Source organism: Betta splendens, chromosome 21 (genome assembly GCF_900634795.4).
Source record: "Betta splendens chromosome 21, fBetSpl5.4, whole genome shotgun sequence".
Classification (NCBI taxonomy): Eukaryota; Metazoa; Chordata; class Actinopteri; order Anabantiformes; family Osphronemidae; genus Betta; species Betta splendens.
In genome coordinates, this window is record NC_040899.1 from 3,380,473 (window position 1) to 3,407,016 (window position 26,544).

Below are 26,544 nucleotides of genomic sequence, written 5' to 3' on the forward strand. Positions count from 1 at the left end.
GCATCGCACGCCGCACGCATTCAGCACGGCGTCGCTTCTGAGCCCCCCCCCCCCAGGCAGCGACAGCCAGGTAGCGCGGACTGTCGTCTCCTCTGCTTTTCCAGCCCTGACACCATCGCACCACGCGGCTGCAGCAGCTGTCGACCTGCCTGAGGATCCGATCCGGATCCGGACCGCTTGTGGCAGAGTTTGGCACCGTGCTGCAGTCGTGTGATTATGTGCGCGTCCAGCTACACCACTACGGCAGCTTTTTATCTTTCACACTTAACATAATGGACTATTGTGCTGCTGTTTCACCTGATTTAGATGTCATCACGCCATCCAACAGAGTTTCACCAAGGACCCGTCCAACCTACATCTATTACTGCTATCTATTACAACAAAATGATGAGTAAAGACTTAAAAAAGAAAGTCAAACACATGAAATCTTACTCAAAACGTTGCACATAGCCTTCACTATAATATTCCTTACTTAAATGAACAGAAATACAACTGTATGAAAATAACAAGAATTAATAAGACCATGTGCAGCAACGTCTCCGCATAAAGCAGCTCCGCAACAAAAGCCTCACAATAGACTCACAGTGGAGGCAGCGTATCATCTGCCACAGACACACAGCACAGCTGCACTGGTGGCTTTGACAGAGGCCGCTCTCAAAACCCGACTCTACCGAACACTACACCCCCAAACACCAAGCTCTGATCTGCACCGCCGCAGCGTTTAGCGCTGAGCAAACACTCAACTCACTTCAACTAAACGTGAAATGAACTGATCACAATAACGTCCGTGTAGGTGCAAAGACACACACGACTTCTCAGGCAAACATCTCGGCCTGAGCAGCTGAAGTGCACAGACGCACACACACACACACACACACACACACACACACACACACACACACACACCATGCATCATTGATTACCCCCGCTGCATTAAAGCCAGACATTAAGCCCTGAGCTCTGCCGCGTCCAGAAGTGACACCTTAGCCTAGCATTTAATTTTGTGCGGCAGCGGGCGTTAGAAAAACACATGATGCAGCCAGTTGTTTTGGAGGGCAAATGGCACTGCCGCCATAAAGGCGCATTTTATTAGCTGTTGCTTGATTTGTTCCTGCAGCCTGCGGAGCGGGCCGCTAAATCAATGCGTCCAGCTGTTCTCCGAGCTCGCCGAGGCTCTCTGGACGCGCAGCAGGTGTATGGCCCGCTCGGCCCAGTCACACACACCCGCTCACATAACAAATAATAATGGCCTCCACACACGGCCCATCCATCACGGTTATGGCCCGGCCCCGGGGACCCGCGCTCGCGCATGCTCGCGGAGCGTGGAGTAGGAAGCACATGCTCACACATGGCTGTGGGAACACACTGACAGGCATTCCTGCACATACAATGTGTAATAGGTGAACACACACACTCGTTTCTTACCTTCGGATCCTTACCTTTAGCATTATACAGCGTTTGTTCACCACAGATGGATTAGAGCTACGTTTAATCAATCCCGTGACTGGTAAAAGGAGCTGAGGTCTAAGTCCAACTTAACGTTCTTACCTCATAAGTCTCAGACGTTCAAATTCAACCATTACCAAGGTTTTGGTGTGAATGTCTCAAACATTACAATTTGCAGATGAAGGACTATAATTAGATCTGGATTAAGAGACGCTAATAACTCGTTCGAGAGGTTGGTTCAGCAGCAGCTCTCACACACAACAGCTGGACTGTCTTCCAAACAGCAAAGTTTCACATCTGGTGTAACTCTAAACCAAAAGAGGAAGAGGAGAGGTGAAACCAACAGCAGTGCAGGGAACAGCGTGAGGGAGAGGAGTGGAGAGAAAAGAGGCCAGAAGTGAGGAAAGCAAAGAAGAGGAGAAATGAGACAGAGCAAAGGAAAGACCAGAAAGGACACACAAGGAATGAGGAGAGGAAGTCAAGGAAGGGAAGAATGAAGGGATGTAGGAAGCGGACGTGCAGCACAGCAGGAGAGGAAGCTGCGTTTCCCTATTGGTTTGAAGATACAGAAGCTGAATGTGGTAAATGTGCAGTCAGTCTGATCCACATTCTATAATGGTTCAGAAATATATGTACACAACTGTGTGTGTGAACTCAAACGTCAACTGCTCCATATTAACAGCTGGTGCCTGCAGTTGCCCTTGTCCACACATGAAAGGGCAACAGTCGCCACGTGCACATACATGTGTGTGTGTGGATGTAGGACATGAAAGAGAAAGGCAGCAACAGGCATCGCTAACAAATATTCACTGCCTCGTAAATCAGCGCTGGCCGGGCACATGACTTTAACAGAGCAGTGTGTGTTATTCATGGGTACCTGTTGTTTATTACACACAGTAAAGGCTGGTTGACACACACACACACACACACACTCACACACACACACACACACACACACACACTCACACACACTCACACACACACACACACACACACACACACACACACACACCAGTGGGACTGGTCCACTTACGACGGGCAGTGGGAAGTGCTTTGGTGTGGACACACCAGTAAATAACTCACATTTACCAACTATTCTACCTGCCTGTATGGAAGAAGTGCCTTTAGATGGAAGCAAACAAAGGCCACAGTAAACATTAGTCTCATTTGCCCTGGAGCGATGAGGAAACTACCAGCACCGTCCTCCCCATCGCGGCGGTGAACGTGATCACCGCCATAAATATTTGTTTAAATCTCGTGTTGGTTTCCACAACAAATGTAACTTCACCAACATTAGCTGTGAAAAGATGTCAGATGATGAAAGAGCTTCTGATTTCACCGCATAGGTCAAGCAATCTCGTTTTACCACCAGTACAGTTGACTGCATTGTCCCTACTCTCTTAACCCCATTCACTTAAAGGTGTTTAAATAGACAATAAAAGCTAAGCAGGTTGCGTCTCAGTTACCGGCCTAACAGTGCATTGACACATGAACACCCTCTATCCATCAAGGTCTATGGCTGCAGCTCTGATTTATGGGGATGCCGACTTTTTTTTCCTCAACAGGAGAATCCGTGGCCCGTGAACCAGATTTAAGCATCACATGACCCACTTCCTGTTGATGTTTACTTTTTCCAAATATTAGTACTTTTCATTGTTATTAAACATCTAACATGTTCTACTTCTGAGCATAAACACATGTTCATGACATTTAATGTCATGAACATGTGTTCATGACATTAAATGTTCTGTTCTGTTTTCTTCTCCAAGCAGGCTGGAGAAGAAAACAGAAGAATCTACTAACCTCATTTCATGAATATTTAATAATAACCTAGCGGTTTGCATTCTGCACAGTATAGAAGAAGGCTTGGTCCATTAACCCAAGAAGGTTAAGGAATTTTTCAAGCCACAGGTACAGATGCAACCTTCAGTGAAAATCTTCAGCTAATTGGTCTAATTGGCTTTAGGTACACATGTATGGGTTAGGACCAGTAACCCGTCCAACAGACAGAAGGTTGTGCTGTGCTACTTACAGTCTAAACCTGTAAGCTTTGTCAGCAGACTCACTCACTCACTCACTCACTCAGCTGAATATTTCTTGCAAACATCATCATGAGGTTACAATCAATGAATCTGAATGATTCAGTTCAGATTCTCTGGATGGACGCAGAACTAATGCATCATGGGAACGCGAGTCCCGGAACGGCTCAGACAACCATTTAAAACAATCAGGCAGCAGACTAACGCTCAGCTCGTTTCCCCTGCACAGTCGTGCTGATGAAGCATCACATCACTTCACTTCCTCTGTTTCAGAAGCCATCATCACCTCGCTGCTGCTAGCTGCTAGACAAAATAACCCATAAGGCCCAATCATAACACAGGGCCATTTGGTCATGACCTGAGCCGTAAAAGACTGACAGAGGGCTGTATTTTCCCTCCAAACAGAATTCCCACCTCATTTTTCCCCTTTTCTCCCCGTTTCCGCCTCTGTGACTCCTCAACACCACAGACCCTGACTTGTTGCCTGTGGCCATCAATCACGTACGTGCAGCGCTTTAACGGCACAGCCGGAGCGGAGGTGGGCAGGCAGGAGAGCAGGTGACCCTCCCGTGATCAACACCCCCGTGACCCCGTGATCCCCAAACGCCGTCTCCTCACCCCAGTGAATGCACAGCAGGCCTCTGAGCCGGTTTGTTGCCGTTCCTCTAACTTCCTGCCTCGTGGCATCGCTGGTTTGTTCAATCCAAGTCCAATCTCCTCATGAACACTGTGCAGTACTAGAGGTTAAGGGGAAATCCAGACTTAGATGTACAGACCTATACTGACTGACTAAATTATTATCCGTGGCCCAGTTGTTTGCTAGTTGGTACGGTGACGGAGGTTTGTTACTTGAGAATCTGGAAGTGAAGTATAACGAGAGTTCCATCTATTCAGTGACCTTTAATGTCTGCAGCCTTGGTCTTGTATTACCTTTAGTCTGGTCACACCTGAACTGTCTCCAAGTTATAGATTGCTTTGTGAATCACTGCAACACTTCTGAAGCCCCACCTGGTTATTGTCATAATAACTAAGAATTAGACTCTTTGTTTCCATAAACATGGCTTAGATTTAGTTACCTTAATAAGACACTGCAGGGTCATCTTGTTCTCTCTTCACAACTCTGAATATATACAACGAACAATAGCTGACAAACATAGACTATACAAGACAATACAGTAGGTGGATGCACCTCCCATGTGTGACACAAATACCAGCTATTTTACTTCAACCTTTGAGAAACCTCTCCACTGTCACACATTGTTTTATAGAGCAAGTAAGGATTCATTGGGTCACTGTACCAGTACTGGAGCTGGACCACTGGTTTCCAAATGGGTCATTAGTGAATGTGCTCAAATCACACAGAAATGGCTTCTCATGAATTCATATCATGTATTGTTATGTTCAGTGATTCCATGCAGGCTTAGTAATAGGGGTATGGATTTCTATATTTTGTAGAACAAAGGAAGAGGCTGTTACGTCTGTTCTAAACAGCTCTGTGCTTCAGGTTTCAGCCTTAGGACATCGCCCACACCAAAGCTGTTTGCAGCTGCTAAAAGAAAAACAACAACTGGCCGACCTTGTTTTGGAGAAATCCCTGGAGACACTTTTACCTATAAAAACTCCTGGACAAGTCTGAAGACAGAACAAGCCTTCGACTGCACACGCAAGACTTTTTGAAGCGAGGCGAAGGAATCTGAGACAAAGCTCAAGAACAACGATGAAGACCGAGATTCTTTTCCTTTTGTTGTGCTTTACCGCCAGAAGCAGCCAGCTCACACTGAGCGACTGTGGTGCACAAGCAAGGCGACCTCAGTTTACTGACATCTCAGTGACTTGCGGTACTTCGTCCATTACTCTCTACATCCAGTTCTGTCCAGTCTTATTCAGCGGCTACAACGAAACTAACCTGATTCTGAACAGAATTTTTTCCCCGTCCTGTGGAGCAACTGTTAATGCTAATGCGACGCCACCTGTCGCTGTCTTTACATTCCCCCTGAACGCGACCAACGCCTGTGGAAGCCTATTCACCACCACCACTTCGGTCGGGACGGGTGTCTTCTCAGACTTTTCCAACATCCAAGTAGTCAACGTGAGTGGAGCGGTACGGTCCTATGATCCTACAGTGGGCACAGTGACCTACAACACTGACCTGAAGTACTTCTACTCCTGCGCCTATCCCTTAGAGTATCTGATCAACAACACCCAGGTCGATGTGTCGACGACCGCCATAGCAGTGAAGGACAACAACGGGACTTTCATCAGCACTTTGACCATGAAGCTGTACAGCGACGCCGGCTACACTCAGGCGATGACCATTCCTCAGGGGGGGATTGAACTGAGAACCACCGTGTTCGTCGAGGTCAAGGCCACCAACTTAACTGGCCAATACAACGTTCTGCTGGACCGCTGCTACGCCACCATCTCCCCACTGCCCAGCAACTCCACCTACTTTGACCTGTTTCTTTCATGCATTACTAATAAACTAACCAACATAACTTTGAACGGACAAAGCCAGAGCGCCCGCTTCAACTTCCCGGCCTTCCGCTTCACCGAACAACAGAACCAGTCTGTGTCCACTTACTACATCCACTGCATCACCCGCCTGTGTGATATAACCTCCTGCAGCACATTCACACAGTGTCCCGTGGGGAGGAAGAGGCGAGAAGCGGAGGGACGTCCAGCAGAAGCCATAACTGACCAGTACACCATCACCTCCCCGAGGATTAGCACCAAAGCCGAAGACACCGTGAGCGCAGGCGCCTCATCTCCTGCCCAGCAGAAGTCCAGCTCTCCCAGTGGGCTCGGCGTGGCCGTCGGCATCCTTGGCTTTGCTTGCTTTTCTGCCATTATTGCTGCATTTGTGTTTTACAAAAGGTTCAGATAGTTAAGAGGCTTTTATGAGTGAGAAGTCAGAATACCGGCCTTATGTCTAAGAGCCAAGCCCTTTGGGGCACAGCTTAGAAAGAAATCTGCTGTTAGATCTTTTTGTGGCATTTGTGTAGTATTACATTTGTATCAGCCCCAGAGAGAAAAGTAGGAAATAGAGCATGTAGTAGATTGTGTTTTTATTTCCTAAATGGGTAAATACAGTAAATGACGTCTGCACTTTTAAGATTTTAAAAATATAATAATAAAAAAACCTGTAAGAAATGTTGTTGTAAGTGAAAAGGTTTGAAAATTAGGTCAACGTACCTTTTGTCTAATTTATTGACTAACAAATGTGTTTTGTTCATTTCCTAGAGGTATTTTCAACCTCAAAACGAATCAGGTAATCAACCCTATACTAAGTCCTGTTGTTCCATGCACTTTATGAAAAGTCTGTAAAGAAATGCAGTTTATTTTCCTTGTTTGTAAATCATCATGGGTTCGTCCCACTTCATCACCTGCTGTAAATCTAAATAAAAAAAATAAATAAACAAAACTGTGTCTTTATATACTTTAGCTGTTAATAGATAAAGGATGTCAAAGATCTCACCATTTAAATATAAAGAAAGAGATAAAGAGAAAATAAAAAAAAATGTCTACTTCCAACCCCCCAAACCACTTTCACCACCATTATTACTAAATCTATTTCTCTACACACTCTGATTACATATACTATCATACTGTATACTAGCTCAGCTGATAACTGGGCGAGAGGTGGGGTTCACCTTGGACAGGTCCACATAGAGACAAAGACAAACTCACACCTATGCGCAAGTTAGACTCCCCAGCCAACCGGACTGGGGGGAAACTGGAAAACGTCCACACAGACATAGAACATGCAAACCCCAAACACACCCTGGAACTGAACCCAGGGAGAGCGCTAAGCACTACTGCACTGAAATTACAAAGTATAAAGAATAAAAAAAAAATCAAAAATAAATATTTAAAAAAATAATATTAAAACAAAACTTATATACTCCTTAGTATATAGGTGGAGTTTAATATTACAGATTATAGTTTCCCTTCTCGTCCTCCTGTGTAAAAGTCTCCAGTGTCTCCCACTAGGCCTGATGTCCCACAGCACCAGTGTTCATGTCAGGGTAGGAAGCTGCCTGACTCTCTGCATACAGAAGACAGGATATCTATGACTCCACAGGGATCAGCCTGTGACGGCCGATGAATGGAAAAGAGACACCAAGCCTCCTCATGAGGATTATTTGACCTGAAAGGTCTCAGCAACAATAGGTTTTTAATAACTTTGTAATACAATATAGTTTGGTGAATTGTTACATACAGTAGAAGCAGTGAGGGAAATGACCACACAGTGGAATACATAACCACACTGTTTACGTTAATGCATCATGCACACTGCATTTATCTGCTTAGAATCAGGGAGAAGAAGCTTCTACACTGAAAAAAACACAAAGGGTTTTATATCTCATGCTGTTTGAAAGATATAGAGCAATTATGATAGTTTGGCCTAGAACTACTGAGTATTAGTTTTATTTACTGTGGAAAATCGTCATTTGGTAGAAGTGTTAACTGATGTGAAGATGTTTATATCAATAGATGTTTCTTTTTATAGATTGCATTGAAAAGTTAATAGTTTAAGGATTGATGCCATTAAAAAGTACATTATTGTTGACTAAAACCAGAATGCTAAGATTTGTCAATTGTCTTTTTACTTATCAAGCTGTGTGGATGTTCCAAACACATTCACCAAGTCAGAGCAATCATTGTGTGTAAATACTAACACTTAATACAGTCCACAGGCTTTAGACTTGAAGAGTTGTACTGTAGGTGACAGGTCGGTCACCGATTACGGCAGGAAAGCCTAGCGCACAGGACAAAGTGAGACGGAACAGGCTCAGAAGAAACATTTGGCATCACTGCACAGCCCTTACTGTAAGTCTACCCACAGCACATGGAGCAAGTTATGCACGGGTTTCATGCTAAGTCCAAAACCTGATCAGATCATTATTTGCTGTAGAGGAGTGAATCTGGAGCTGAACCGTTTCCCAGAGTCATGCAGGGTTTGATCTATGGCAGTTTAGGATCCAGTGAGGTTTGGCAAGCAAAAGATAAGAGCTGAAACAGAGAGTGCGAGATGGCTCTCCTGTGTATAAAGATTATATATTCTATAAGATTTATTCTCCAAGGCTTTCGGTGGGGGAGTCCAGTTCACTGGGAAGTCTATTTGTCTGCCCCTCTGTCCCCGACTCCTGCTGGCATGTCCATGTAATGTGGCAGATTGGATTTCATTTACGCACGGATCGGAATTTTAGAGGCAGAAAATCTTGTTGTCCACCGTCTCGTCATTAAGCCTTGAAGAACGAGAGAGGTTCTGGTAAAGTTATCCTGAGAAAAGGAATCTGAGCAAAAGCAGTGAAGCTGCTCTGCACAGGCTGAAGGTGCCTGATTTACCTTTGAAGGATGCTGAGATTTTGAAAAGAAATGAAACGGATAAGTAAGTCTGTGAGGACTGGACATGGGTGTCCCCTTGTGTCGGCCTGTTTAGTGAATGCAGCTCCAATTCTATGACTGACACCCTATAAAACCACAATGTGTTTTTATGTGGCTTTGGAGTCATTTGAAATCAAGCCAGTGGAGCCCATGTGATTCCAAAGCTCCAAAGTTATATAGAAAACATTAGAGTTGTACTCACAAATGTTTGAAAAGCATACGGGCAACATTCTAAGTGTAACATCTACTAATATGATGAATGCGGCCTTATAAATATCTTTTACACTTGTACGAGCACAGGAAAGCTGAGAGTTTGTGGCCAGAGTGCTGCAGAACACTAAAAGCCTGTAATGAAACCAGAAACCAGAGGGCTTTCCTGACGTTTTACTGCAGATACTTTATATCAGTGTTACATTTCCTTCAATGGAACGATAACAGCGAGTGGCCTTGAGCAGCGGCAGTGAGACGATCGCCGAGCATGCTAAACATATTACTGGAGTTTACGACTTAGCAGCAGGAGGCAGGCAGGCTCCAAGGCAGAGGAAACAGGAGGAGGAAGACCCGCTGTCCATAAACAGTGCAGAGAGTGTGTGACAGAGTTTGTGATTGAGTGTGTGTCCATGTCTGTGTGGGAAAAACGGGAAACTAATCCATCTTATTAGGTGCAGGTTTGTAGGCTAATTGTTGAGCTTATAAAGTTTCGCATTCTTGGACCCACATTACAATTAGTGGGTGTCTGAGGCATTTATTGGTCAATTATGGATTAAGGCATTACTCTAAATAATAATAATAATATGAAAAACAATAGTTTTAGTTTTAGTCTAGTTTTAGTTAGATTAAAACTATTTGTTTCCTCCCCATCTGCTTTTTGCTTATTAGCCGTCATCACTGGACGCATATTAGCAAGATCTGGGAAAGCATATACACAGGCATAAAGTTTCAGCTTCATAAATCTGGTGTTCCCTGCAGAGAGAGATGAAACTGCCTCCTATAGAGCTGGCATGGACAGGCAGAGGAAGACTCGTATATCATATCAGCAGCAGAGGGATTCCTATGGACCAGCCGAAGATGGAAAACCAACCACAAAAAAAAAACAACACAACTTTCCCTGTTAATTTGTTTCTAGCGTCCAAATAGATTCCCCGACCCCCTTTACTATTGGTAAACGTATTGTAAATGTGTTATTTAAATATATAATTTTCATACTTAAAATTGGCTTGAAAAACCTTTACCGACTATTTCACCAAACATATTACGTCTCACGATGCACAACTTTTGAGTGAACTTCATTCTGGGTCGGGATTGGGCACACGGCTTACCTCAAAGAACCTCTGCAGTGGTCCTGCATCACAGAGCTGCCTGGTGAAGACGCCACCTGTTTAAAATAAACTAACCAGGAGTGAATATGAGAGAAGGAGCATAAGTATATATATATTTTTATATGTATATGTGGATTAATCCCACATGCGACCACCTGAGCCAAGCTGTGGGTTGGTCTCACTGTCAGACACCAATCCATCATCTCACCTAGATTTTATTCATGTTACCTTCTAAACTTCTGAAAGAATTTTTCAATAGTTATGTTCAGAACTTAAAGTACGTTATAAGCCTTTATAAAACCTTTATAAGAACGTGTCCTAAAGAAAACTGGGCCGTGCCCCTACTGTAAATCCACAGTGGTGTGTCCCCGTAGTGTCGTGTGCTCCTGACCCGGCACTGGGTCCAGGCCATTTACAAAGATAAAAGCCGCTCATCCCTCACCTGCCACCTCCATGTAGTGACTAAAGGAATGCCCCACTTCTAGAGATACAGTATGGATTAACTTTGGATCAACACACTGTAATGCCATAGTTTCCCTACAATGAAGCTCAACCTGCTGAATGTTTCGTGGTTTTGACAAGAGTAGTTTTCAGGTCTAATACGAGCAGAATGATGAAGCTTTCTCTCGTTGTTTACAGCTCTAAACCGAAGTCTGAGCAAATAATCTAAAACATATGCAGTTGTAATTTGGATGCAGACACAACAAGTCTGGAGCATTTCTCACCAACATTTTGAATCAATATTCAGCAAAGACTTTCTTATAATGAACCATCCATCTTGCTTTGCAGTAGTGAGTTGCATCTTGCCGCAGCGTTTTTGTGGCATTGTTTATAAAATGCACATGTGCTTGAAACTCGGGCTGACTTAAAGCTTTTATTCATCATTGTTGCCTTCAACCCCAAAACACCATAGGTGGCAAGGCTGTGTCTGCGGGGGTTGGATTTGGAGCGTCACTAGACGCCGGGGAAGCCCCGGATCCTTTCACAGGTCAATCTCAACCCAACAGGGAATGCAGAAAAAGCAGTTGTGTCAGACCTGTCAAACCAGTCTGGAGACAGAGGTTTGTTTGAGGGGACACGAAAACAACTAGAAAACAGTGAAGCTATTATCCAATTAAACCAATTCCCTCCTTCCTGTACCTTCATAGTCGAGCTCTTTAGTATTTTACACATTTCCTAAGAAATGAAGTGGAGCATGAATGTTATCTCTTCATGTTATCTCGTTTCACGGTCTCTCACACCCTCTCCTCCTCATGAATCTGTATCTGGCTTTAGTGACCTGCATCGTCACATTCTTTTCATTGGAGATAGAGCAACTCACAATCATCACTGCAGGTGTTTCCATTTCAAGGTCAATAAACACTGTTGCATGAGAGCATCGTGAAAAAGTATTAAATATCTGAGACGGAGAGGTTCTGGGGATATGCAGATGTCCAACATGTCTGGTCCAGTAGAGCTACAGGACAAATTAACAACTCTCAGTGCATTGGCTGTATTCACGCCTGCTCCTGTCAGCACACACCTGAGCAGTACCGACACTGAGCAGTGCGTCAGAGCAGAGGGTGAAGAAGTGTGAGTGGAGCGAGACATGCTGAGTGAGGACTCCATGTTTATTCCTCCATGGGGAGAGGGTTGTCATTGCTGAATTCCTGTGAATGAAGTACGGCGGCCAATTCCTGTGAGCCGAGTAATTCATCAGCGCAGGTCTAACGTATCTGATGTGGACGTGACACTTCAACAATAGTGTTGAGCATTCACACCAGTCTAAAACGTGCAGGAGGCAGTAACTAGAGAGACAATCACCAGCACAGTGGCAGACGGGTCAAGGTGCTGCCTCAGTGGTGATTCTGGTTAGCACTGTTGTCAAAGACAGTATTTCATGTTCACTGACAGTGGCTCATCCTGATTCAGTGTTGTGTTAAAATCAGCTGGTTTGAACCTGGCATGAGTTTACATCTTAATATTCTTAAACTAAACGTTAGGTCTGTGTAGAACATGAGCTTTGTGAGTCCACTACTTAAACCATTTCATACATATAGTTTTAAATGTCACATTGAACCAGCTAAGACTTGGAGGAACGTCGTATTGGTTTGAGGTTATTTTACATCTAAATACCAGCTCTGGTCACATCACACAGAGATATTCCATCTCAGGTAACACACTCAGTTACAGTATCTCTGCTGCGTCTCCTTCTCAGAGATTCAGTGGAGTCTCAGGTTTTCACATGCTGTGGCCATGAAATCCAAACTGCCTGTAAACGTAAATGTAAATGAAAGACGGACCAAAACACAAGACAGATTAGTCTGCCTCCACTTCCCACACTGTTTAGGCAGCAGATTAGAGGCCGGTTCAAATTGATATACTGTACACGTTCAAGCGCACTCCGGAGGCCTCCCTTTGGTCTGCGCTCATGTGCCGGAGGAAGCTTGGACCGGAAGCGAAGGCCAGTTTCAGCGCCGGAGGAGAGATGAGCATGTTTCCAGTGGAGTCCATCTGCCGTGCTCTACTCCCGCATATCTATCAGTGTTATTCTGTTTTACGAGGCGAGAGAAAGATAGAGCTCTGATCCATGAAAGTTATTTCCCCGGCTCCCCGCTCACATACGCACCATCACCCTTTCATCACCGACATGTCAGACCTGCAGTGGAGCGTGTAATCGCAACACCATGTCTGAGGCTGAATAGAACTCGCAGGCCAAACTGCCCACGTCATCGCTCGCGCTGGCTGTGAAATACTGGCTCTGACATCACTGCCCCTAATGGAGGGGGACAGAGGGACGGTAGTCGGCTGGACGGCGGGGGTGCGTGTGCAACAACTGCGGCGATTCTTGTATCTGTAGAAGTCGTTACGTCGAATTCCCCCGATAGACATTTAAAAATATTACCTGGTTTCTTTTCCCTGTTAAACGCTGCTTCCGCTCTTTTTTCTTCTGTCTTTCCTCTGCAACGTTTGCCTCTGTCTTCCTGCTTCTCGTTTTTCATTTGTTGCTCACACAGCACCATGTGGAAGGCTTGGGAGCATTCTGTGCGTTGGAGGCATGTTGGGAGAACAGGACATGACTGCAGCTAAAATTGTCCCGATTCTGTTCGTCATGGCTTCGATGAACTTGGCTTTTCGCCGACTCTGCAGTGAATTCCTGGCAGAAGAAGCATGACTGAAACCTACAGAGAAGCAGCTGACATGCAGACAGTCTGCTGGACCGGAATCACATCCATCATCCTTTGAAATTTCACAAACATTTAACGCGTGAAAGCACTAGAACTTGATGACATCCAGTCTGAGGCCAGGGAGGCGCTGATCTCACAGCACTGGTTTTTGATAAGGCTGTACTTTGTACCCACGGCTGCTACTTAGACTGACTTATATTTGAACTTTTAATGGCCTTTACCCAACATTTTATGCACACGTGATGAAGTGTAACAAAGATTTTTCCTCAACCTTTGAAAAACCCATGATGCTTCCTCAGACTGACTGTTGGGTTCTGGTTCTGTATCTTGGTACCTGAACAAAGCCCTTCTTGTACAGTTTCTGAGTTGGCTGAACTTCATAACTCTAGGCAGCGCTGGTTTACGTAATCATTTCATCAGTATTGAAGCTACTTACAGTAGCTCCTGCAAACAGTAGAGACTTAGGAAATGACTTTATACAGTTAATTTAATCTAGGCTTCACAACAATATATTACAATTCGCAATTATAACACGTCATTTGTCTAAAAAAACTAAACCGATGCAGATAATTTACCTAATCTGCACAAACGCAGTTTGGTTCTTTAACTGTGACTGTAAAAACTGTAAAGAACTTTATACAAAGCTCAGCGTTTGCTCACATTCTAGGTTGGGTGTGATGGTTAAGGTCGGGTGTGGTCAGTCCCGAGCTTCATTGTACCTGTAATCAAACCTACTAGTGATCTCATGGAGGGTCAATGCAAACCTCTCCATCAAAGGAAAGTGAAAAATAAGCCACTGGATGTCAGTACAAACAGGATTGTTACGATATTCTCAGGAGAACATGGAGCCAGATAATGACAGGCTCAACAGACAATTAAGTTTCAGTGTCATGTTGCTTCTTGCTCAGGACATATGTCCATGTTGACACGGGGTGAAATCTTAGGCCACGTTGCATAAACACACAGCACGGGTCTGAGTCCAGGTAGATCACGTGCACACTGACAAGCAGGCAAGGGCGTTTGCAGCAAGGAATCTGTCCTTGTGTTGCACCAATGACTCCTGCTGGCTGGTCCTGATGCCTACACACAGTATCTGCACAGTTAGATAAGTTCATGGAACGTTACAAACATATAACTGCTGGTTCTTTCAGGGTCTCCATCTGACCAACGAACATCACGTAAAGAAAACGTGACCTGGTGTTCTTCTGCTGAGCCTCTCCCGCCGTTCCCTGAATTTTAGGATTCTGTGACAGTGGTCGGGCAGCTGTGACCTCAGGAGACCCACCAGCTCGGAGGCATCTCTAACCGGCTCTAGCTGGTCCTTTTTAAGTGTTGGACAGGTGAAATATGACAAGCTAAGCTCTCTGCCCCCTCGGGGACACAGCCATGGAGAAAAACGTTAGCCCTGACCTTGGAGTTTCAGATGCAAATACATTCTAGATGAGTGAACAAGTCGACCCTGTGGTGACCCCCATAGTTTACAATGGACGTGCACATGCCGCATGCTTGCACAGGCAATTTCTCTCAAGCAAACAATCACTCACTTTAGCTGAGGAAAAACATGCACACCCACTCATAAAACACAGGCTCACACAGGTGACTGGACACATGTTAATACTCTTTCATGCCTTTAAAGAAGAAGAATGCACACAAGGTAAAATACATGACACGCAGCATGTACAGTAGAATTTAAATTTAGGCCATGTGAGATATTTCGAAGTGAAGCCTTGTCTACACATAAACACCTGAAACATGACACCAGGAGAGAACATGCTGCCTGGCTCGCTTCTATTTATAAGGTGTTTGCTTTATTTTAATATTGTAGAGTAACACACACACACACACACACACACACACACACACACACATACACACACACACACACAGCACCCCCAAAAGGCTGGAGGGCCCAACTGCAACACATGAAGCTGTAAGCTCTAGGCACCTATTAAAGCCCCAACCACTGCATCTGCCCCCCCACACGCCACAGATTAGTTTTTGTGGGTCTGTAAAGTCCATTGACAAGAGCTGAGGGATGGGAGGCAGGCTCACTAAGTCAGCTCGGGGCTTGTTAACACAATTGTTCTCTCACTCTACAACATGAAATCTGTGGAAACAAGGCCAGATAGAGTACGTGACCTCTGAGTGACATTTAAGGATTTGTGCTCGAGACCAGTGCTTACAATTGCTATGATTTGTACACATGAGGTCGGCTGCACCAAAACAGTATAAAAAACAGAAGTTTAGGTTTGTTATCTGAAAGTAGGACAATGCACCACAGTCATGCACAAAATGGTGCAAAAACGTATCAAATCATAAGCTGCTATGTTTTCTGAGCGCACAGGGTGCGATCTCACACAGAACGGCCTTTTAGAAAAGTCCCTCCAACGTCAGGTCGGGTCCATTCCTGAGAACAGGTGGTGTACACATGCTTTGGAGAGCCTCAGACGCTCACATTCCTTGTACGCACACCTCTGTCAGGGTGTCAAAGCAGGGTATTAAAAAGTTCTATTATCAAGGTTCTACTTCTGAGATTTATATTAGGAAAACTGCAAGGACTAAAAGAAAGAGATAGTCTAGTACTGTTAAAAGCAAGAAAAGCATTAAAGGAAGATATAGAGGGACAGAATATTCAGTACGAGGCAAAAAATGAAGATGAACAAATCCCCACTGTCCCTTTATTCTAGGAGGGGAAACAGGTCCATTATCCGATTACTGAGAACCAACAGAAAAGGGTTCGGACCACACCGCACCTTCGCACGGCTCATGCCTGCTCTGAATCTCCAGGGAGCTCTAAGCCACGCGGTGAGGTAATTCAGACCATGTGCAGGGGGACCATGCTGAAGGGAGGCCCTCCATCTCAGGACGACTCTATAAAATAGGGCTGGTGGGTGATTTGGATCCTTACAGTGGTGACTGGCTGCGCGAGTTTCACAGCTTAAATCACAGAGAATAAAACCTCCAAAAGATTTTATCAACCACTCAATCAAACTGGTGTTGAGAGGGTAGACTGGCTGATGAGACACTACTGACTTCACATAGATTTGACCGAAGTGCAAACCGTGGTTTTGGAGTTGCAGTAGCTGTAGGATGTCTTAGAAAAGCTGCCCTATCTACTAGTTGAGTAGAACAATTTAAAGCTTGCTTCTGCTATTCTGAAGCCCTTTCAAGTCAGTTCTTACATCTCACCAATCACCTCTGAGGTGACTAGACTACAACAATGAATAGAGACAAAAGGGTGGAGAAAACCCAAACGCTTTTGCACCTGAACCCCGGCGAGAACAATAAACGTCACAAAGTTCTTTATAGCACAGTATATGGAGAATGTCCAATTCCCCTCACCGCAGTAACACATATGCATCTGCTAATGGCATCAGAGTGAAAAGCCTTCGCTCCTTCCAAGGGGTCGGAGGGGGTTTGGGGAAGTAAAATAGGAAAGTGCTTTGCGTCAGCTCATCTCTGTGCCACTGTACACTTTCTATTAACTTACACTTTAAGCCACTCGTAACCCAAACCCCAGGCAACTGCAGTTCCACTGCTCTGAAGGGCCCCCGGACACACAGCTATATTTATCTATGCTCACCTTTACAAGTGCAAAAGGGTGAGCACAGCACACGGCCAGCTCTGTGGTCCCACACCAGCCCCCGGAAGAGCAGCCCATCAAAATAACAGCGGCTCTGTTAATGAAAACCCGTGGGACCTCGTGAGATTGAAATCAGTCTTTCTTATTGGAAATAAATGAATTTGTGTATAATGGAAATACAAACTAATAAGAAAAACACATTTGTGGCTTAAAGAAGGTGAAATGTTTTACATGTAAACTGTTTATTTTTCATGGCCTGTTGTCGCTGCTGGGGATTTCTAAGGTTGTTTAGCTTTTATTGTAATCTTTGGGTTTCAGCTAATCATTTTGTTAGTTGACAAACTCTTTTTTATATTATATTTGAATATATACACACTAGACTACTATTATCCCTGTGAGTAAAGCTCCAAGTTTAGCTGCTGGCAGCGTTTTGATAGGAGATTTTTTTACTGACCATTGTCATGAATTATTACTCTTGTAATGCTCTGACTGAGTATCAATATATTTTAATTTACAAAGCCCTTCAAGACAAACTATCCGACAAGAGGCACGTCCCTAAATCACAAAGCGCACCTGGCATCTGTGGACACAGGGAGACGGAAACAAGGACTTTTTGTTGGAACATCCTGCAGAGGGAAATCAAATCATCCATCTTTCCACAGTGCAGCATGCCGGGCCCACGTTTTAATAGCATTTACAACATGCGTTAACAAATTTAACACAATTTATCTGTTTTCCTGTCTTAGGAGCCTTGATGTAAGGGCCGTGAGCAGGGAATGGTCCTGCAGTTGTTTTGCATGGTGGGAGTGTCTGCATAAGTGAGCAAGCTGTCGAAAGGCTCACAAAATGTCTTCTGGGCATCTGAGAAAGTGTGGATGTGGTGTGAAAGTGACAGATCTCAGTGTGCTGACAGCAGAACCACCGAGATCCGTATGTGGCCCCACTCTGTCTCTTCTGCCAGGAGGACATCAGCCTGAGAGGCTCACGACTCAACCCACGTATCCCATGTCCAAGAAAAGTGTGTTCAGAGTGTCCAAAGCCTGTTACCACTGATCACACCTCTCACTAGAACACATCATATCTACAGCTCGAATGATCAACTGTTTTTATTTTCTCTCACTCTTATTCAAAGAGAATTAGATTATTTGTGGACATTTTATACAGTACACAGTCTGTGAACATCTGCATATGCAAAACAATCAATGCTTGTTGTTCATACAGAGGCTAAACAAAGGTAATAAACTGTTTGCATCAGTTTCTGTCGCAGACAAATGTGCAAATTGATTTTACAGAGAAGTATTCGTGTCATGTGCAATTCTACTACAACATGCACAGTTTCACACACGGCCCCACATCTGAGGGCACGTACACTTCAAAACGTGTATGTGTGCCGATATAAATCATTTCAGCACAGCTGCCGCCTGCCGCTCTAGCCATCCTCAGATAAGCCTTCTCAAATCTCCCTCCAACCGTCATGTGGCCTCGCACCGCTCACGATCTGGACGCCTATCAAACCTCAACTGTGTGTGTGACTGACAGCATGTGTTTGCCCCTGTGTTTAAGAGAATGCACAAGTGGAGAGAGCAAATGTGGATTTGAGAGAACGTGTTAGTGTGAGTGAGTGAGTGTGTGTGTGATTATGGGCACAACTACTACCTACTAATCCCCAAGATGAAGAAGAGGCCTCTGCACTTACACCTGATTCAGAGACACTTTATCAGTGTGGTTCTAAATCTATTACCATAATCCGATCATGGTTTTTGGAATAATTAGTGATAAAAAGATTGGGATGGAGGCCTTTCTCATTACAGGCCTGTGAATGCACATTAGCTGTTGACATAGACTCCTAATGAGCTGGGAGAGCTCATCACCTCTATACTGTACATAACACACACGAATGTGCATCCCAAAGAGAACGTGAACAACATGAACCAAGAGGCACGTAGAAGCACAGTCACACCCCTTCACTCTTTGGGAGACAGACTCAGAACTGCTCAGGGTGGGAAAATATTCCTCCTTCTCTCTGTTGGTAAAATACATTGATGCTACTACTATATGTGTTTACGTTTACAGACTTCTGCTTGAACTGAAACAAACCTATAATGTTACACTTTACAGGTTCACAGTCTGCCAGACGTCAAACTGCACAAAGTCTCGACAGGTATGTGGTCTTTCACCTGCTCTGCATCCAAAGCATCACGACACGAAGGCCTCGCCGTGAATGATTTTCATCTTCTATCCAGGTCCCATAATATAACATTACACAATACAACACAGTTCTAAGAGGCAGACAGTACTGCTGATAAGCACAAAGTCACAAGACTTATCGCCCCTCATATTTAACCTCTGTGATCTGCAGGGCTATATTTTGTTCCTTCCCACAGGTGTTAGGAGTTAATGCTGCCGGTCATGTGACAGCGGCTGAGCTCAGGATGCCGCGGAGGCCTCGGGGCTGTGAACAACCAGCCAGGCGGCCTTCATCTGGGTTAGGAATAACGGTGTTAACAACTTCTCACACAGAACAGTTGTACAGCAGCACTGGCCGCACACAACAAGGAAGGTGGCAATGCTGGCGGAAACTTGAAACACACTGTAGTGCTTCAGATACAGCTGAAGGTATGTAACGTCATAGTTCTGTGGTGTGTCATTCAAAGTAGGTTATTAAAGATTATAGCTAACTAATATTAAACGACAAGGCTGCAAAGCAAGAACTGAGGAGAAATATAAAATCAAAGCAACACAGTGCATTAGAGAAACCTGAAAAGACTCGAATGCAGAAGAAATGTCACCTTGACTTCTGTTGACTTCAGGCCAAGAGGACCATGCAGCTGACTACTGTAGCTGTAAGGAGGCAAGGACACATTTTAGACATCTGCTACACAGCAGTGATCATTACTGACAAAGATGAATTGAGTCTTTAGGCAGTAAAACAGATGGATGACACACACAGACACCATGCTCACCAAGGCCTACAATGATTTTATATGATGCGCCACACTTGAGTATTTTATTGAACTGAGTGGATATGGGTTTAACTTACCATAGGTAGTGGGGTTTTTTTTCAATTTTTTTTTAAATACAAAAATTGTGACTAAATCAGGCGTCACTGAAGCTATGATGCTGTGATCAGTAATGTCACACTGCACCTTCTGAATGTTCCACCTCTTCATATGGTGAAAGCAGATGTGCATGTAGAGTGACAGCCACTAGGGGGCAGATCTGAGTCTTTATGCAGACAGGAGCTTTAGATGCATTTGACTCATCTAGGAACTGTCCCAGCAAAGATTGGAGGCAGGATTGAAAAACTACAAATGTTGGCCACAAAACTCAGTGCTCCCAGAGCCAGGTGCGTTGGTAAGAGTTTCCACCTGTGCTGGTAACAGCAACCTCAGCCAATTAAGCACAGGCATTTAACGTGAGCCACAGGAGACTTAAGCTTCAATCGCATATGCCCCTGATGTAAACAGGGATGAAGGAGGGCCAGAACGACTGGATTTAGGCCCAGGAGGCCTGAGCACCTGTCACACAGAGACACTGATGAACCAGGCTCGGTCAACGCCTCCTCTCAGCCTTTTGGGATCTCCGGCACAAAGCCAGGGGGATTGTTGGACACCTGTCAATCAGGCCAAGGAGGGGAACAATCTGCACTTAGCTACTGTGCCTCAGCTGTAAGGCAGTTAAGCCGGCCCAAGGCAGGCTCACGACTTTCTCACGGAAACACTGGTAACAAGATAATGATCCAACAATATTACACTGGCATTGGGAAACATTTAGCACACTGGCAGAGGGAAAGATGAGCAACGTGCTCCTCGGCACTAAACAGACTTTTGATTGTTTGTGTGGCTTTGTTGGGAAACGGAGCTGTACAAGTGTGACTGTGTTTAAACACAATACATTTATGGATATTAGTGAGTGAGAGCACTTATTTACAGAAAGATTGGTCCCTGGTGGTGACAGCCAATACATGCTTTACACAACATAAAATCTAAAACTCAAATTATTATAGCCATAACACTAGAATGCTGTACTGAAAGTACTGTAGGCTCATTAATGACATGGGACCTTGAACCATTCATAGACCATAAGCTGTACTTATGGTCCATACTTACTCAGTACTTACTCAGTTAGAATTAGCCACTATGTATCTACCATCCACCTTGTCTCTACAGGTAGATTGAGGTTAAAGGTTAAATATTTTAGCACAGGAATATGTACAATTGGACATCATGCTAACCCACATTAATCAGAATTCATGGTCATTTCTGTGTCAACCAAGCGATCTGTCTTCTACCGTTTGCATCTCTTCAGTCGATTGTAACACAAACTAAGCCGCACACGGATTTAACTGGATCAACCATGTTGATCCCATCGTGGGCTGACCCCTGACCTCCTGTCTGAGAAGGCAAAGATGGCAGCGGGGTTGTGTTATGAGGGAATCAGAATGGAAGGACAACACCGAGATGATTGAATTTTGTTTTCACATTCAAGGAGGGGGTTTGAGGACTTAGGAAGAAATCGAGAACCCCTCCTCTCCCTTTCTTCTTGCCTCCATCGTCCAAAGGACCTTGCAGCTGTCCCTTTTCCCTCTCATTTTTTTCTCTGCCAGATTTCAGCCTATAATTAGCATAAAGACCTCAGTGACTCCGTGCACACATGTGAGTGTGTGCCTGAGCAACCCAGAACTAATGATCTAAATCCACACACCCCTCCTCCTCGTCGGACCCCCAGTTTGGAAGAGTGACAGGTTCACATGTAGAGAATTCAAGCTGAACTTCATTCTCACTGGCCGTGCTGCTTTAAAGGGCAAACCCGCAGAGGTCTCCTCCACAGTGCCAAGGGGCATCTTTAAGCCCCCATACAGTTCTGCTCCCTGCTTGGCATTCTTGGCATGGAACCCCCACCTGCTGCCCGCATCACATTTAAACACCAGTTTTATAGAACCGGCTAAGATTCAGCGCATGAGAAAGTTGCAGAGGCTGAGAACACACCGGCTGGTACTGCAGAGGGAGCAGACCGGCAGGAAATTCTGAGAACGTTTCCATTGCATCCTGCCTGAGCCTGTCCGTGTCAAGTTGTGGTTGTGTAATAGAAGAGCAAGGTCATGTTGTCAGGTCAGCAGCATGTCCATAATGCGTTGGGGTCCTTATCCCACTGGTGTGACCGGGCAGGACAGTCAGACCCTGGGCCTTCACAGAAATCTATTAACGTCACTGTGATTTAGCCACCTGTTACCATTCTGCTTCCATAAGCCAGTGAACATATCAAGACCAAAAATCAAGCAGTGCTCATCGTCTCTTCTGCAACTCACCCAGCTTAAATTATTATCTTACTGAGTCACTGTGACAAGATCTCACTGACTGAGCAAATGAGTTATATTTACCGTGTCTTACCTTTAAAGACCAATTTAACATCTGATGGAAGTGAGGAAGTGCTATTCCATTTCTAAATGTTACCATCAAAATAGTAGTTTGTGTCAAAAGTGAAAGGATGTGCTTTTAGTATTAGCATTGTTTCTAAAACTTACTGTATGTGTTTTTCTGTGAGTTTGAGGCTTCTTATCCATTTATCCATTTCCACACTGTAAATTACACTGAGGGTAGTATAAATCACTTCCCCCTGCTATTTTGATGTTATACTGTAGTATATATGATGATAAACACACGATGTCACTACTGAACATCCCTGTCAGAGTATTTCAGGTGTTAAAAGTTTTAAAAGTTGTCTGCCGTGTCATTTTACACATGTTTACAGCAGAGTTGAGACATAACTTGCCAGGTATGGGACTGCAACGGAAATGCCTGGAGTCCAATGCCACAGTGCAACAGCTTGAAATCCAAGCATAACAATTTCCAGTGTAGCACCAAAGCGTAAGTCAGCGTGCAAAATGAGACAAATGCCTCCCAACATTTCGGACGAGGCAATATTTCCGAGGAAACGTGACACTCATCCTAGAGTAAACCGTGTCGTTGAAGGTATTACAAAGTCATTCTTTTCCCCCTTTTTCTCACACTTCATTTGGGCATTACTCTAGTTTACGGAGGCTTTCTGTGGTTATGGTGGATTTGTGTGGTTTATCAAGTTTTCCTGGCTTTTCTCCCCTTAAACCCACAATACTAAATCACACATTTGTGTAAACAGATGTGGTTTGCACCCACCATGAGCACCTTTCAGTCTTTGTTTCAGTCCATCAGCATCTGTACTGTTCTAGATCAAATCTGTTCATTCACAACGTCCTTCTGTTTGGTCTTTGATTTACCCAGCTCTGAATCATGTTTCAATGAGTTCTTCAGCCAGAAACACCAACGACCTCATGAGTAAGTGAAACCACAGTTTGGGAATAAGCAGAAATTCAAATAAGCCTATTAAGACAAGTGAAGGGCACAAACAAAACAATAAAAACTTTAGGCGGCTGCAGTTTGATTGACAGGTTCATGTGGCGGGATCTTTACCATAGCAACATAACTTTGGTTGCTAGGAATAACACCAGCAGATGGATGGAGTGTCTGATTTTCCGCCCTGACCGACAGCAAGAGGCAGCATCTGCTAGTGTGTTTGTTTGTGTGCGTCAGTGTGTGCACTTGCATCTGAGATCCGTGTGTGTGTCCGTACTGTATGAGCATGTGTAGGAGTGGGGATCTTGATTCTCCATGCTCAGAGTTTTGGCACAGGGAAAAAGTATTAGATTCAGGGGACAAATAATTAACTGACATCAGCTGCTGAGGGCTGGCAAAAGGTTGCTGCTACAAATATAGAAGCTTTTTTTCCCCAATAAATCGTTGCTGCTGTAGGCAGAGGCCTCTGGATTGACAGAAAACACTGCTTGGTATTCACTGCAGCCCTGATTAATGTGACAGAGAGGACTTTCAAGTGTGCGCTAAAATAGAACAAACACGTTGGACAACAGCAAAACAGCGTTAAGTCATCTGACCGCTCTGCTGATATAGTATTGGGATAATTTTACTTTGAATAATTTGTTTATGTGGGAAACAGAAGAAGCCGTAGAAACACAGCCTCAGCTTTTATCTTTTATCTTTTTTCTAATAAAAATGCATTTTTTGTCAAGCAGATCAACATTAGCCTTACAGTATATCTACCTTACCTTAAGGTCACAGTGGCTTTGACTTTTGAGTAGTAGTAGATCCAGTAGATTCTTTGAAGAAATTTCTCAGGTTCACTACAGACTGTGAAGCTACAGCTGCAGCTTTAAACCTTTCAGCGTCATAAAATTAGCACCTTTCTGTAAAGATGGAGAAGAGCTGGCCAGCACATTGAGAAAATGTCTGGGCTACAGTCAGGGACATGGATTACGATGAAGCTGATGATATTTCTGCTTTTATTGACCTGTCAGCTCTCATCAGAGTCGTGCTCTGCAATCAAATCAGCCAGAAACTCTAAATGAAGGTCACTGTTTGGTATTACAACAAAATTCCTTTTAATAAATATATTCATCATTAAAAAAGTGTCTCAGCAGAATTCTTCTTGATTCCATTTTCAGTAATTATTTATTACATTTCTCCACCACATGCTGACATTCACACATGAGGCACATGCACCATGCACTCAAGCACTGACGCTGAAGTTCACAAACGGGTTACGCTCTGTAAACAAGGTACAAATCCTGACAACTTTGCACACAAAGTTGAGCTCAATTTTAGCCTCCAAAGTAAACTACGACTCCTGAGCCAGCACTTGTCCTTCACAAAGGCCCACTGTATTTATCACCTAAAGTGTGAACAGACAGCCCGCTCCGATTTTTTATAAACAATGTGGACGGCCAAGGAAAACATCATAATTCCATTTATTTACTTTGAAAAGATGTAATCTCTGGCGCTGAATGTCTCCAAGTGTATCTTTGGCTAAAACAGGGCAAACGTTGGTGATGCACGCCTCCACCCAGCGTCGCGCTCTCTCTGATGCCTCAGCAATTTTATTTGACTTTTACATTCCTGTGCAGCAGCTTGCTGAGATCGAAGCGATGGGGGCAGCGGCGGAGCCTAAAGGTTGAGAGACGGACTTGTGACCAACGAGGCCAATAGTTCAAATCCTGAGAGATGTCAATGGACAACGGCAGAGAAGGGAGAAATTAATGACGCCCCGGGGGTTTAGAGGTTAACGGAGTAGGACTGCTACTGAGCAGATCTGTGTGGTACAGAGGATCCTATAACTTCACATGCCACAGAGATTTCTATTTCATATATGTGAACCTCTCGCTTCTGTGACACCCATCATTTCATGGTTTTAATGATTTGTTTTCTAAACATCTGGTCCATTGAGTCAATTATGTCTAATTGATGCTAAACATCTCATCTGAATCATCTGAGCATGACTAAATACAGTCAGAGGAGCACATCAGACACACACCTGCTGGTCGCACACATACCAGCACGCACTGGTAGACTCTGGTTCACGGCACATTAAATCATCCTGGTGAGAGGTTGATGTGTGCGGTCAGAAAGCTTCTTGTGATGTGACGATGTCTGGAACACACAGCGCCTTCCCACCCACACGTCTCCTTCTAGACGTCCTCTGCCTTTAATGTAAAACCCACCCTATGGATTTAATATTTATACTTTAAATGAGATTATAAATTAAAAAGGACTAAGCCATCACTTATAAATGTAGAATAAACTGTATGTAAGCTTTTCCATCACATTAAGTAAACTTTCTAGATGCACAGAGTGCTTCTAATGGGACGTATTATTTGCACTAACTATCAGCCATTTTTTGTCTGTCTCATGTGTAACTTCCCAATCAAATATTCATAACCGCCTAGAACACGTCTTGTATCCTTGACATACAAATGCACAAGCCGTAAGACAAACAGGCAGGTTTACAGGAGAAAGAAGCGGCCGCGCCGCTCACTCACCATGTAGAAGACGTACGCAGGTCATTCTTCTGTGTGTCTGGCGGTGACGTGGTCAATAAACGTCATAGAATTCCCCACTGGCACTTTATCTGATAAACCGGACCGAGCTAGCAAAACGGCTACTGTAGATTAGTGCTAGCAGCTAGCCACATTCTTGATGTTAAAAGTCTGAATAGTTTTCTCTCTGTGTACGCAGATGTTGTTTAGGTTTAACTTTGACTTGTTACAGGTGAATCAAATTGTTTGATTAACTGGAGAAATCCACATTCCCACTTCAAAAGCCCGTTATCAAGATGCTAATACCGCCGAAAACATTCGGCTAAAGGTGGCGTTAGCGCCGTGCTATGATTTGATTGGCCTCCTTGGCTCCTGACAAAATACAGTGCCGTGACGTCAGGCTGTTTTAATTGGTTAATCTTTTCTTTCTACTGGTAATCACCTATTGATTCTTTAATCTCCGCTCCTCGCTGAAATGTTGGGAGTGTAGTACCGTCTTTCACCACGTATTTAGTACATTGGGTATGGGGGCGCTGTTTCTTTTTAGAAGACGAGACGAGAGAATTGGCAAAACGTTATTATTTATAAATATTGTTTATTTATTATGCCATTTTGGCATCTCTGTGATTATGAACCTCCCTGTAGGTGTACTTTTAATAAAGCTGAATTAAATTAATGTGATCACCAGTAGTTTTCTGTCATTTCTAAAGGGCGTATAGGGAAAAGGCAGGGTAAGTCT

The 26,544-nt window shown here is 44.2% G+C and overlaps 1 protein-coding gene and 1 long non-coding RNA gene across 5 annotated transcripts in view; one reads left to right on the plus strand and one right to left on the minus strand.

Annotated features, from left to right (window-relative positions):
* LOC114847262 (uncharacterized) overlaps positions 1-26,281 on the minus strand; it is a 48,563-nt gene extending 22,282 nt beyond the window's left edge. For all 4 annotated transcript variants that reach the window (XR_003784173.3, XR_008693499.1, XR_008693500.1 and 1 more), the window contains exon 1: positions 25,809-26,281. This is a non-coding gene — a long non-coding RNA (uncharacterized LOC114847262). The remainder of the gene's footprint in view (positions 1-25,808) is intronic.
* Positions 5,147-7,515, plus strand: si:ch211-229d2.5 (zona pellucida-like domain-containing protein 1). The gene has a single exon (XM_029136799.3). It carries the CDS (start codon positions 5,203-5,205, stop codon positions 6,367-6,369), a length of 1,167 nt encoding a protein of 388 aa, XP_028992632.1. The 5' UTR covers positions 5,147-5,202; the 3' UTR covers positions 6,370-7,515.
* Positions 26,282-26,544: the final 263 nt, after the last annotated feature.

What these genes read in the sequence shown, in the direction of transcription:
- si:ch211-229d2.5 (XM_029136799.3), top strand. Translation starts at nt 5,203, where the DNA reads ATGAAGACCGAGATTCTTTTCCTTTTGTTGTGCTTTACCGCCAGAAGC.